This window comes from Morone saxatilis, unplaced genomic scaffold (genome assembly GCF_004916995.1).
Source record: "Morone saxatilis isolate NCDOM2014 unplaced genomic scaffold, NCSU_SB_2.0 Contig0, whole genome shotgun sequence".
NCBI classification, from domain to species: domain Eukaryota; kingdom Metazoa; phylum Chordata; class Actinopteri; family Moronidae; genus Morone; species Morone saxatilis.
In genome coordinates, this window is record NW_023339650.1 from 4,793,546 (window position 1) to 4,808,157 (window position 14,612).

General features: G+C 41.1%; 2 protein-coding genes across 4 annotated transcripts in view; both read left to right on the forward strand.

Annotated features, from left to right (window-relative positions):
* The first annotated feature begins 975 nt into the window (after nt 1-975).
* On the forward strand, nt 976-8,063 carry LOC118324466 (cAMP-responsive element modulator-like). 2 transcript variants are annotated; one of them, XM_035656863.1, is made up of 4 exons: nt 976-1,128; nt 1,361-1,510; nt 5,438-5,582; nt 6,769-8,063. In XM_035656863.1, exons 1-4 carry the CDS (start codon nt 1,029-1,031, stop codon nt 6,911-6,913), a joined length of 540 nt encoding a protein of 179 aa, XP_035512756.1. In that variant the 5' UTR covers nt 976-1,028; the 3' UTR covers nt 6,914-8,063. The 2 variants fall into 2 exon arrangements, with proteins under 2 accessions (XP_035512756.1, XP_035512843.1); XM_035656950.1 differs by lacking the exons at nt 976-1,128; nt 1,361-1,510 and adding an exon at nt 3,186-3,298.
* Nucleotides 8,064-10,346: 2,283 nt separating this feature from the next.
* Nucleotides 10,347-14,612, forward strand: part of LOC118321548 (cyclin-Y-like) — a 38,360-nt gene continuing 34,094 nt past the window's right edge. For both annotated transcript variants that reach the window (XM_035652914.1, XM_035652922.1), the window contains exon 1: nt 10,347-11,051. In XM_035652914.1, the coding sequence (XP_035508807.1) occupies nt 10,898-11,051 (154 nt within the window). In that variant the 5' untranslated portion in view covers nt 10,347-10,897. The remainder of the gene's footprint in view (nt 11,052-14,612) is intronic.

Below are 14,612 nucleotides of genomic sequence, written 5' to 3' on the forward strand. Positions count from 1 at the left end.
AACCCTCCCTAATCCCTGAGGAGAACCCAGAGTGAACACCCTGATCAGCAGCCCCAACCAGTGCCTGTCAGAATGAACCAAGTGATGTCAGAACAGAAATATCAGCCAGGTGCACCTGTGCCCTACGTTCATACACCTGTTTACCTGCAAACCAGCCACAACCAGCATGGTAAGCCTGTCTGAACATTCACAGTCTACTGCCTCTCCCACTACTAACAGCGTTGTCGTTACCACAGCTGCAACAATAGTACTACCACTACTACTGCTAATAATAATAATAATAATAATAATAATAAAACAGGTAGACAAAATGACTTCATTTCTGAAATAACAGCCACCACCACACTCCTGGTGTATGAAGTTGTTATAGCTGATATGTTGTTAAACAGTTATCTATGTTCACATCCAGCAGACATGGAGCAACATTATCATCCAATAGGAGTTGTGTTTATGTCCACCTGACAGTGTCAGTCCAATATTTACCCTTCTTCTTGCTGTTTTAAGATAACCTTTGAGGGAAATGTCTATGTTTTAAGTTTGCTAGGAGTTCAAATCTCTTACCAGCCAAAAGCCATTTAATACTGCTTAGTTATTTGATGAGTGGAACAGTCTCAAAATCATATTTCATATTTCAAAAACAGACATGAAAGACAAACACTGATAAAGTCTAAAAGACATAGCACTATATATATAATGGGTTGACAGACACTGCTCAATGTCTCGTAAGCACATTCAACCCATCTCTGACTTTTTTGCAGTGTTTGATGATGGTGACATTTTTAAAACTCCTTTTTATTTGTATTTCAGAAAGCTGTATCTTAACCATTAATAAACGGTTACATTAAGAATTTTACAGGATACTATATAAAAAGAGTAGAAACTTTATTGATGCCACAATCACAGACTGTGTAATTGACATAATCTATGATTATTTACCTTACTTACCTTTCACCATCCCAGTTGGGTTTCTTCAAAAAAGTCCTGTCAAGTTCCTGTCTGAAGGGACACAGAAGCTGCCGTCTGTGGCCATGACCGGCACACAAACACCACAGCCTTTATCAAGCACCCTTCAGTACTACGGGGGGACGCTGAAACGCATGCAGCAATATTGTATGCCCCAAATGCCAGGTAACACTTGATAACCAGACTTGTGTGTATTATAGAAGTGTCAGTTGCAGCATGGGGCTTCACAGCAATATGGCTAGAATATGCTTCTGAGTGCTCCAATGTCTTCCCCACCATAGGACAAGCTTTTTCAGTGCGTGGATACCCCTGCCATTGCCCACAACCAAGGCAATGGTCTCAGAACTGTATCTTACTTATTTATTTACTTGGTCCCTTTACCTTTTTACCTACCTAGTCCGATTTTCTCAAGGAGGACCCGTCAGGTTCCTGCAGGAGGGAATACAGAACCTGCCAGCTACGGCCACAAACAGCAAACAGACACCACAGCCTGCACCGAGACCCCTTGAGTACAACAGGAAGATGTTGGATGGTCCACGGAACAATGGTAAGCCAATATTCCCAGGTAACACAGGGTAGCAAACAAGTTTAAGAAACAAGAAAACAGTAACAGTCACTCAGGATTTCCCACATCACCTCTGTAAATGTCAGAGGAAAATGATTATACTGTTATGAAACAAAATGATCATTCAGGGAAAACAAACAGGGACACTAATTCACACAGAAAGGGACACATATTGGATGAGCAAGGCCATTGTTCGCTCTGCAGCCTTCTACCTCCTGTAACAAATGTCTACAGGAGCACCGGAGTTGGTAATGTCTGATAGGGATGCTCCTAATATATTTCATAACAAAACATATTACATCTATATGAAACATGAGGCAAATATGAACTAGTTCATCTGTTACAGAGATCATTAATCAATTGCTTTTTGTTGCAGACTGAAACACACATGAATAGAGTCAGTATAAACCTATATGCTGACAAATTGCTCTTTATTCAGTATTGATTCGATTTGATTTGATTTCACTGCAGGTTTACTCAAGTAGTGCACTTAAGTTACAATTTGAGGTAACTGTACTTTACCTGAGCATTTCTCCTCAATTTACACTGCTACCCAACTATAGTTCAGGGGGAAATATTGTACTGTGTTCGCCACATATGACAGCTATAGTAACTAATTACTTTATAGATTAAGATTGTACATAAAACATGTGATGAGATAGTAAAATATGTGCATTTTTATAGATAAAACTACCTAACAGTATATAAAGTAGTTAAAATGAGGCCCCCTGCAAGCACAACCAATCTAACAAGTGTTGGAAAAAAAATGCCAGTGCTTACTCCCATTATTGACATCAGTAATAATAATATAATGGTATACAGTAGAATATGGTAGCCTAACACCAAATGGGGCTCTTGTAACAAGGCTATTTTACAGTGTGGCATTGCTGCTTTTGATTCTGGTAAAGGATTTGAGTACTTCCTACATCACTGTCTCACTGTGTCTTGGGAATTTCCAAACAAAACATAGGACGTCAACACTTTTTCCTTAAGGCAACTTATCTCTTCTATTAACCTCAGTAATGCCTGCAGAGGGAGCCAGCTCCTTAAGATTTGCGTATGAAGTGAGTCACTTGAGGGATAATGTTTTGCCGTGACAGTGGCCACACATACATGCACATAATAAAATATGTATGAGTAACCTGGCTTTGTAGTGCAGGTGTTTTGGGATTAAGGTATTATTCACATGAATGTTTGTCACTTAATGAGCCTTCCTTGGACATACAGTGAAAATGCAGTGGGGGGGGGGGGGGGGGGGGGGGGGGGATAATGGGCTTGAAATGTCTTTAATACTGAGGTAATAAATCCGTTTTTGCAATTACTTTTATGAAGACATATTGTGATTATAGCAATGAGAGTACACACAATGTCATCAAATGTTATGGTTTACACAATGAAGTTTTAACTGTAAAAAAGGGTTTTAGTAAGTCCAAATCATCTATGCCTCTACTAACTGTCCATGTTCAACAAGCCATATTCTTCAGTGTTGTCTTCCTCTCCAGCCGGAGAAAAATTCCTTCTCCAAAGACAAACAGCAGAGCCCCTGACTCATAGCGCTGTGTCGGGGAGAGAGCAAACCATACTGTTGACATCAGGAGGCCAGTGATGTCATGGTGATGTCAATGCCTCTAATTGTAAATTGCACACATAGCCTCGCTTTTGGCTGTGGTAACATTTCAGTCAGAGAGAAGACTCTGAAGGGGACAGTTGGTCTTGGAAAAGCTGGGAGTAGATACAGTATGGCTGTAACTGGGGATGAGACAGAAACAGGTATGTTTGCTATCATTTCTTTCACTTCCAGATCTAAAAAAATAGGGCTTCTTTCACACTGCTGTTCAGTTGAGATGCTCTTTTTAGGAATCTCTGAAAATATACTTAGTGGATATTAATGTCAACAATCTACATGGGAAAATTAGCAGTTGAAAAACTTGAAAAATCCTGATTATTGTGAGTGGCTTTTCAGATATTACATATTTTTATGTTTTTCAGTATCTTTTTAACAAACAACTATTAGAAAGCCTCTCAAATTCCCTCAAATAACATCACAGGCTCCTCTAAAAAGGTAGCAAATGATTCATTGAAAACTTCCATTTTCCACCATCAGCTGCAACGAGCTTATACCGATTAGAAAATGTTTCACAGTGTCTGCTTGAATCCTCAGTCACACTCTTCATCTCTGTTTCTCTCTCTCCCTCCTCTCCCTCACTCTCGTCGTTCTCCTCGCGGATCACTCTCTCTCCCTCTGCTCTCTCGGCGCGCTCTCCTCCTCCGCTCTCTCTCCTCTCCCTCTCATTCGTCTCTCGCTCTCTCCCTCTCTCCCTGTCTCTCCCTCTCTCTCTGTGAAATGCTTCAATGCTCTGCCCACTCAGAGCACATAGCAGCAGTAGCTGACGTCGCTGCTTTTCCTGGAACAGCCCCCAGCAGCGACATGTAAATGCGAACCAGCGAATAAGACGTGCATTGACGTCAGTCACTGGCCACTCTGTGATTATATTCTGTTCCTTTTGCAGTTCCAACATATCACAGAATTAATCATCGGCATATTACATGATATGAGGGACAGTGAGTTCCACTGGCACTGAGCAAACAGTGAACAGAAGGGAAGAAGTGGATAAGAATGGCACAATCTCTCTTGTCCAGTGTCACATAATTGTTTGATAATAGTCAAGACAATAATATAATAAATCTAATTATATCTATTTATTATTATTTATTTACCACAGCTTCATATGCGGCGCTACATTTCACAGCACACGTTGAAAGAACATGTGAAATCTCTGAAATCTGAAAAATCTGAAAATCATTTAAACTACAGTGACTTTACAGTGTTTTTGGTTGTACTCTCATTGTAATGCAACCTCAGAACAAGAGTTTGTGGTGTATAAGAACAAAAGTTATGTGAACAGGATTATTTTGGCTCTGTGTCATAATTTGTATCTGTTGCTAAACTGAAAATAACAGCGGTTACACCAGATTCAAATTTAAACATAAACTACTTGTAGTTGTGAAGTGTTTATTAAGTGAATATTTGCCAATTATTAACTACTACTAAGTTAATTTAACAGGTTGCAACACACAAACTAGTTCTTGCGTGAGATTAGTTCTTTTACTAATAATATAAGCCAGGTGTAACTGTTATATGGCTAACTGACCAAATAACATAAAAATAACATCACAGTAGCTTGCTACAGGGTTATTAGCAAATAATAAGATTAGCATCATTCCCACTCATCTGCCTGAACACATCTAACACATATTGATGTAACTACATTTAAAAAGGCCAGTCATCTTTAATATAACATTCAGCCTCCTAAACTGTTATGTATTGCAGTTATGTTACAGCTTGAGATGCTGCAGTGACTTCTTGGTTACACAGTGAATCACTGGATTGGACTGCGGCACAGTTGTTTTTGTAACAACTGAGTTACACATTACTTAAAGAGCCAGTGTGTAACATTTAGGAGGATCTACTTGCAGAAATGGAATAACTATGTCTTCATTAGTGTATAATCACGTGAAAATAAGAATTGCTGTGTTTTTGTTACCTTATAATCCATTTATATCTACAGCACTGTGGGTCACCTTCCTGTTTGAGAAGACATTTCTTAAAGGACCAGTGTGTAGCGTTTAGTGGCATCTAGCGGTACAGTTGCACATCACAACTCTGCTGCATCAAACTACAGTGGCTGCAAAAGGGCGAAAAATCATATAATATAATAATAATCAAAATTATACACTAATTGAAAACATAGTTATTCATATTTTATTCAATTTCTGCCAGTAGATCCTCCTAAATGAACCTTTAAGCCACTGGCGCAACCCAGTTAAATTAGCTAGTAGCTGCTTGGAACTTTGAACGCTGGTGCAACCCAATCCTGTTGACTGACGTATTATTTTGTGTTTCCCCAGGCACCACAAGTGACTTGACTGCCTGCCAGCTGCGCAACCCCAGTTCCAGCCTCCCACAGGGGGTGGCGGGGTCCAGCGCTCATAGCTCCCAAAAACCCATAGAGGGAGCCTTACAAAAGAGGGAGCTCCGATTGATGAAGAACAGGTAGAGTGGACCATTAACACTCATCAGCTTGGACATTGGACCCTATTATTAGTTACTATTAGCTTTATTATACTGGTATCAGCGTTTATGTTGGCTCATAATTGACGTGAAATTGCAAAAGTAGAATGCCAAAGATAGTTTGAGGTATTTTAAATCAATGGTTCAACATTTAGGGAAATATTTCAGCTACAGTCGGCTGATTAGCTTAGCTTAGCATAACGATTGGAAACCTACTGTACCAGCACATTTAAAGCTCACCAAGTTATATGTTATATCTTGTTTATGATAGAGCAACAAGAGTTTTTCCGATGCAAACTTTTTCAACTGTAAAATGTCCCACTGAGTACATTCTATGTTCTATGTTGAAAAATAGAGTATTGGCCAGTAAATTGTTCTCAAACTCTCAAATATCAGTATTGGCCTTAAACACATTGGTCTGGCTCTATTGGACACATTCACTGTTGTGTTCACAAACACCTAGCAAATACCAAATGACAATGGATGACAATAACTGCGTGTAATAATAAGATCCACAAGCCTATCATCATTCCACCGCATGATTCTCATCCATCCAGGGTTAAGCTGCTAATTCTTAGGTTGTGTGACTCTCCATTATCTGCTCTGCAACGTATGTGTGGAGTAAAGAGTGAGCTGACAAGTGTTCGACCGTGTGTGTGTGTGTAAGTCAGTTGTATGTGAATGAGTCCGGTTCGCTGGTGAGCAAAATTGATCACCTCTGTTTTGAACGTCACTGTCTGTTGAAGGCCTTGAGGTTACTGTGTGTTTGCTGTAAACAACCTTGTGTCATTACTGGCACCGACACCCACTTTTCTTGTTTGCATGTCCCCTGTCCTCCCATGTGATCATTTTACTACAATCAGTAAATCTTCTTGGTTGCTTATTTATTTATTTCTTTCCTTTTTGTTCATGACATCTTTTGCTTGACTTGATTATGTGAAGTCCTGTCCCGGAGGTATCTAATGTCACAAACACGTTTATAATCCTCGTCATCTAAACATTCTGGTGCCCTACATGAGAGGAGCTTTTGTCATTTTTGTAATGTGAGCCCTCATTTTCCCCTCGGTATAAACTGATTTATGTCGAGAAAAGGCTGCTGTGTTGTATCTGGGAGAAAAGCCAAGATGTTGAGGCTTCTTTTTCACGGTAACTGTTGTTTTGCTTCCAGGGAAGCCGCCCGGGAGTGTCGACGAAAGAAGAAGGAATATGTCAAATGCCTCGAAAATCGCGTGGCCGTGCTCGAAAATCAAAACAAAACTCTGATTGAGGAGCTAAGAGCCTTAAAGGACATCTATCGACACAAAGTGGAGTGATCCCTCTGACTGGAAGAGGAGCCGGGGATTGTGTTTGTTAGTGGTGTACTTCTGTGACGGTGTCTTGAGGACTCTGGTTTTGCTTATACAGACCCACATGCACACAAACACACACAAATAAACACACACTATCACAAAACACTCCTTGTCCTTGCTGTTAAATGTGTTTACACGATGATGTCAATGTTTCTGGCTCTGAATTATCCTCACGCCACCACCAGCAAAAAAACAAAACAAGAACTTTGTTTCAGGTCAGGGTTATTATCAGCGAGTACTATGAGGAGTTTATGTCCCTTTGAAAATGGAGGCTACCAGAAGTAGCCGGAAAAGAATGAGGGACTATATGGACCATCTGCAAACCTCGCAACGCCTTACTGGAGATGGAGAAGGCCCAGCTGGAGCGCCTCACTAACCCGAGCACCCAAAAACTAGATCCACTTACGCCTTTGCCGTTACCACCTTAACTGCACTGCATTTGACATTCCTTTATGCTCCGTTTTATAATTTGGCTCTATTAAAATGCCATATCAGTTGTCTTTATGATGGTCTGTTTTGCTGTTTTGTTCAGGAAATGCTGCAAAAAGCCAAATGTTCTAAAAGGGAATCGGGTCCTCGGGGCTTCACGTAGCAATGATTCATTTTATTCCACCTCAGAAATCCTGATGCAAGCACATGACCAGGAATTAACACCTACCACTGCACTTATCACCCACGTTACTTTGTATTTAATGTAAGAGACCTACCAGGATCTGTTGTGCATCTGCTTCTAACCTGTGGCATGTCTTATTTATTACCCTAGCTGCATTTTTTAGAGTTTTGAATACCAGTGCATGGTTTTTACATACAAAAAGGAAAAAAAAAACGTATTTATCTTAATATGAATGAGTGTATATTTAGTTCAAGAATACAGGCTTTTGTGGAAATTGTATTAACTCACTGTTTTTAACTGTTTTTGTTTTGTCTCAGTATACATGGTTGAATTTAGAAGTTATTTATCTAACTATCATTTTGAATGTGGTTAATTAGAAATGTCTTTGTCGGTGCATAATTTCTCCTCTGTAATACCTTAGCCATTGTCTTGTTCTGATCACACCTTATTCAAAAGGTCTTATAGACATATTTTTTAAATGTATTCTCTTCAATAAAGTTCTTGCTCAGTCTCTCTGTGTTGTTGTCTGGGGCACATTCAGGGCTCTGTTAGCAAAAAAGCCCCTACATGACTAGCATTTGTTAAGCAAGTTGTAACAAGTGAGTCACTAAGGCAAAAGTTCCATTACAAGTGTTTGATAAAGCTTTTATTGTCAGGCTGAGGCTCGACCTTGGGTTTCTGCTCGGAATGCCATGTGCTGTCTCTTCAGTGATGAACCAACTTGATTGCCAGGGCTGTCACTAGGAAGCAAAGCAAATAATGCTCTCTCACAGATTTTGTTGCCTTCTGTAGATGGACAGACACATTGCCAGCCACACTGTTACAATAGCACACTGCATGCTGGAAGAAGGGGAAGTATTTAAACAAATTTTCCATAAATCACATCCAGAGGAATGTGGATGTGCAGAGGGGAAGGAAAGATTGGCCTGGTTTTCAGTGATGGCATTCTCTGACTTGATGGATACAATTAAATTCTCCAATAGTCCCGAAAGTGTTGCAGTAAAAGGAAAAGTGTCAGATATTGACCAACTTACAGAAGGACCCAAAACAAATCCTGATACGACAGGAATGGATTGGATTAATTATAATACTTTGGAACACCTTCAAAATGTCTATTCTTTTTTGTGCTACATCTTCACTGCTGTGTGTTTCCTGCGCTGTCACTCCACATGTGCAGTTTGTTAGGGACACATCATGTAAACAATACAACTGACAAAAAGAATCCAATACCACTGAGACTTTCACTGCACCTGGGCCTATTGTGAAACCTTATTCCTGTCCAGTGTATAACAAGAAAACAACTCAGAGACAGAGACAAAACTACAGTGTGGAATACACCCGTCAGGGAAAAGGAAATACTGTTCGAGTGTAGTCATAGACTACACACAGCCTTTAAATACTAATCATAGCAGATAGAATTATTTGTGCTTTTAGAAAACTACATTTAAAACATGTCACAAATGCTTCACACAGCTACTCTGTGATCGGTTCGCAGAGCTGAAACAATTGTATGTGTATCTTCCTTAAGGTTTTAACATGTAACGAGTGGGTTAAAAGAGTCTCACCTTCACAGGATAAAGGTTGGTTTATAACAGGTGGTCTTTCAGATCACACAATACCTTTTTTTTTTAACCCACTTTAGCAGGCTTTGATGTGGGTGTCTCCTTTTTCCATTAATGCAATGCAGCGGCAGTACCAGCAGGTTGCACTACAGCACCATGCCTGATCATGCAACCAACGTAATCATGCAGAAAGCCTAGCAATTCTCACACATTCTTCAGTGTCCAGCATCATCAGTGATAGTCTGAGGCATCAACGTGTACATATTGTCTCGCACGTCAAGGAAACATGTCACAGGATTAGGCTTTTCCTCGGGACATGACTTTGTTTATGTTAAACTTCTACTAATCCCTTTTAATCCTGCAGAGAGATTTAGTATGACCCGTCATTTCACTGTGTCACAGGCGACTCAAAGCCCAATGCATTTGTCAGTCATCAGTCAAGATCAAATAATTTATTGGCACACACACAAATATGGGTAAGAAGGAAATGACAGATTGTCCAAGTTTGGCTGCATAGCATGTCATAACCCAGGGATATACAGTAGTAGTGTTCACCCACCTGTTAAAGCAAGAACAAACTGCTATATCTCCATAATGTATTGTTATTATACAGACTATAAATGCATATTGGTGAAATGGAACAAATCACTGAGAGACTTCAGAGATCCACCTGAAGCCTTAAAAGGGTATTTTTCTATTCTGTGACATTTTATATTGTTGTTATTTCACTGCACCCCCCTAGAGACTGTCATAATTGTCCATTTATTACACAGTTGTAACCACCCACTTGAACCGGAACCTTTTCCATAACAGCCACAGCGCTGTGGGTTTTTTAAGATATGTTTACGTGCTGCCCTAATATTGTAATTTCAAATAGACCCTTCTCCCACAATGTTGTAAAGATATATATAATATATAATATATTATAATATAATTATTATATTATATATATATTAAAAAAACTAACACAGGGTGACTAACTGAGAGTAAAAAAATAACACTGCTACTGTACGTTTTTCTTTGTATTAAAGTAACAACTTACAAGGGACACACATTACCTCAAAAGTTGAGTTTAATTTCCTTTTTTCTTCTTTTATTACATCATTATTTTCATCATTTTATTTCAGGCGTTGTGGGTGGCTGAAAAAACCCTATACCGAATGCATTTTAAAGTGGGAAGCTATTTCCTAAATTCGTAGGCGAAAATCCGACACAACGAGGAGTACCTGAAAGCAACGCGGCAGCGGATGTAGCGGCAGCAGTCCACAGTACATCGGCAACCATGTAGCGCTGAGAGCAAAAATATCTTCCCCCGACTAGCTAAAGTATAACGACCTCACGTTTATTCATGTTGCCATAAAGTAGCCGTGCATCAGAATGTGTTTCTGAGGAGAACTGGACGTCCACACGGAAATTACAAGGCGAGGGAGTCGAGTGTGAAACCGAAGCCTGTAACGCAGAGGCACTATCTGCCCTCGCCTGGACGTTTGGTAGGGACGTTGGGCTGCTCTTCTGATTTAAGAGCCCACTTCGGCGTTTTAGCAGCTGTTTAAATGACTGCACTTGTGCGGATACGCAGATTTTAGACTCGAGGGAAGGGCGTGTAACGCTAACGGATACCGGGCGTTTGTAGTTTGTTGGCACCAGGTCTGACTATCCGCGTTACCGCCCCGTTTTTTCTCTCCTGTAGTAACGCTAACAGCACGGCCGGGAGAAGGAGGCTGAAGAAGGTACCGTGTTGGGTTTGGACTATAACCAAAGCCTGCGTTCACCATGGGGAACACAACCTCCTGCTGCGTGTCCTCCAGCCCCAAACACCGGAGGAACAACCACTCCAGGCTCGAACCCTACCGACCCGAGCCGGAGCTGAGCCGGGAGGACACGGGCTGCAACCTCCAGCACATCAGCGACAGGGAGAATTTAGACGGTAAGATGCAGTTACTGACGTTTCTGAGTAACATGTACATAGAATAAGAAACAACACACATCATTGTTTCCTGTAAAATAGCCGGGGACAGTGGCTGATTGCTCGGAATATACCCACGCCTCTAAAGATAGTAGTATTAACAGATAATGAAAGCTTGTAACATCTGTGCAAAGGACCCACCCACCCTTCCTTTTCATTGGACCTCCAGCATGTTGGAAATCAGCCTTATGCAGTGGTGGAAGCGACGATCACATTGAAGTAAATACAGCAATGTAAAAACACTACAAGTAAAAGTCCTGATGCATGTATGTGTGAGCAGCATTTGACTGTTGTAGCTGGTCAAGTTTTAACCACTTTATCTACTGTTAAATCTCTGATAGACTCAATTAAAGACCAAAATCACCTGGTAAGAAGGATGGAAAAATGCATCATAATTTTAAAGGTGATCATATGTTTTGTATGTAAACTCTTAATCTGCAAAGTAACTCCAGCTGTCAGATAGTTTGCCTTGAAAATGGAGTAAAAGATGTATACAACAGCAGAAAATGAAAATGCTCAAGTGAAGTACCTCAAAATTTTGGCAGTGGTTTCCAAACTTGGATGCAAGATTACTATTAGGGTATATTTTTGCTGGGGGAAATACCAGATTAATGTCCCTGTTAGTGTCATTATTATCTGCCATCCTTCGCTGGGTGCTTCCAAGTTGGTGCTTCCTCAGACAAAACCTTATTCCTTGACGGTCTGCAACATCTCTCCGTTGGGTTCTTTTACATGAACAATGTGGGAATCGCCGACTGTTCGGCTTGGATGTCGTTGTTTTCCCACCAAGCCCTGGCGGCAGTTTGACCGAGTCTGCTGACCTGTTGTAGGACCCAGAGCGTGCGTCATTTTCACCATGTGTCTATGTGTGAAAGGGTGCGTAAGGTCGGGACAGTGCGTTGAAGGGCGAGTGTGAATTTGTGCTCCGGTGGGAGGTGATGTGATAATGTCCGTTCATTTCCTACAGGGAGCTGAAGAGTACATGACCAACATCACATTTTAGTGCTCATTAACACCAGCACAGACACACTCCACTGTACATGTAGGATCTAAATGTCCCCAGGGACCGGTGGGAGATTTTAGGGGGGCTGCCTCAGCAAAATGAGGAATAGTTTAGTGAAACTGCTTTTGGCTTATAAGACATTCACACAGTTGTGGCAGATAAAGGATGCTTTGATTTGACATTTACCCAAACACGTCTGTAAAGTTTTATTAGACAAACAGTTCTGAGGTGGAATTCCCTTAAACACAATTTTATCAGGTCTAATAAGGTCTAAAGTGTGTCTAATTGTGTATCGACACAAAAAATAGGCACCCCAGCGATTAGTAAGGAAATGGGAAGGAGAGGGGGGGGAGGCATGGAAGGAAATTATCCCAGCATGCAACCGCAGTAAGGAAATTGCCAGCAATGCTTGAGGAAATGTGCAGTTATTAGAAAATGTAAAACATTAATGGCAGCCAGTCCTAATGCTGGTTGCTGGAGCAAGCTCAATACAGGTCGTAGCTCAGCACCCAGCTTAGCACCACGTTGTCTCAATGTTAAAATGAGTAACAACTATGGCTTTGGTAGCATAGTAGATACAGATAACACACGCTGCCCTTCACAGAGGGGTATGATGTCAGCCAAAAACAGGTCAGTATGCCACTTGGAATTATGAGTGTTTCAGTTTCTCTGGCATGGCAGGTTTTCTCCCGAAGCTCATATTGCTCAGTCTAAATGATGTACTGTAGAAAAGGCCAGTCAGCCTCACTGTACTCCTCTCTGTGAGCCCAGCTATTTATATTTAGTATTTTTGGACTGTAGCTGCAGAGAGATATCCATCCATCCATTCTCTGCTGCTTTTCTGGGTTGAGGTTGTGGTAGTAGCGGGGGCTAAGTGAGGTAGCCCAGACATGCTCCCTTGACACTTTCTCCTGCTCCTCCTGGGGGATCCGAGGGCATTCCGAAGCCAGCTGGGATATGTAATCCCTCCCAGCATGATCTGGGTCTACCAAGGGGTGTCCTCTTAGTTGGACGTGCCAGGAATACCTCCACAGTGAGGCGTCCAGAGGGCTCTGTCCATGAGAAGAAGAAGCAGCAGCTCTGCTCCAAAGTTTATTCGCTTGAGCCCAGACAGCTTACAAAGGAAACTCAGGTTTGGTTACTTGATTGCCACAATCTCAGTCTTTCAATCATTACCCAAACTTGGAACAGTGCCAGTTGTATTTGTTTCTCATTTGGACCACTTTAGTGCCAGAAATCACAGGATTGGTATGGTATAGCCAGCATTAAACCATCTTTACGTCTTGATAAAAGGACTTTTTAGAATGGTTTAGAGCTGCACCGAGTGCCTGATTAAAGGTCCAGTGTGTATCATTCAGGAGGATCTATTTGCAGAAATGGAATAAAATCTATAACTATGTTTTTTTAATTGGTGCATGAACACCTGGAAATAAATAATCATTATGTTTTTGTTACCTTAGAATGAGCGTTTTTCATGAGATTCCATGGGTAGCCTTCCATGGAGGCTGCCATATTGAACTGTCACATTTCTACAGTAGCCCAGGACAGACAAATCAAACACTGGGTGTAGATGGGGTCTTTGGCGCTCTTTGCGTGTTTTGTGGCCACCATAGTTTCTCCTTCGTGCCTGGAAGAGGAGGGTACTAGATGCCACTAAATCCTACACACTGGTCCTGTAGTTGAGCTGCTCAGAAGAAAATTAAACAACAGCTATTTTGACAATCAGTGACTCCTTTCAGGCCTTTTTCAAGCAATGCAACTAAAGATTATAGTCATTATTGATTAATCTGCTGATTATTTCCTTGATTAGTCGTTGGATTTTGCAAAAATCTTCGCCTTAACCATATTGGGGATGAGCAATGCTCACTGGCTGATGTTTACTGAAAATGTTGGCTAGCTGTGTAACTGTGTAGTCACTGCATGTAAACCTGTAAACAGCACAGGAGGTCAGTCTCAAAGATAATTCTTCTGTTGCTGTGTTGTTATCAGTCTCTGGACAAGAGGTCAAAAGTTCCAACACAGAGCTTTGAATTGTGCCTCTTGGAATAAGTGTAATAATGAAAGGAAGGGGGAGAGCAAGAACTGGTTTCAAGCTGGTTGGACCTGAGCCAGTTTGTCCTCAGCTGTTTACACAAGTGTGTAGGTCTGGCCGTGTCACTGGACCTCTAATGGCATTCCACAGCCAGAAGAATCCCCCTTTACCTATCCTGTGGGGGAACACTGCTCGATCCAAGCTAATGAACACATGGGAAAGTCACATACTGTTGGTCACCATGCCCAAGCCTGTCTATAGCAAAGAGCTGGTATAATCATGAGTAAATATGGAAATGTGCGGGGAGATTTGCTATCTTTTTTGTGAAAGGATGAGGAAATAGTTGGTCTTGTTTATCTTGCTCAGTCATCTCTCATAAAGGAGAGCAGTGTAATGGTAATCAAGCTCTTGTGTTTTATCATGATTTGGTTTTGCAAATAGTATGATTTAGTTTGCCTGTCCCTGCTTGTGTTGTGTGTGTGTGTGT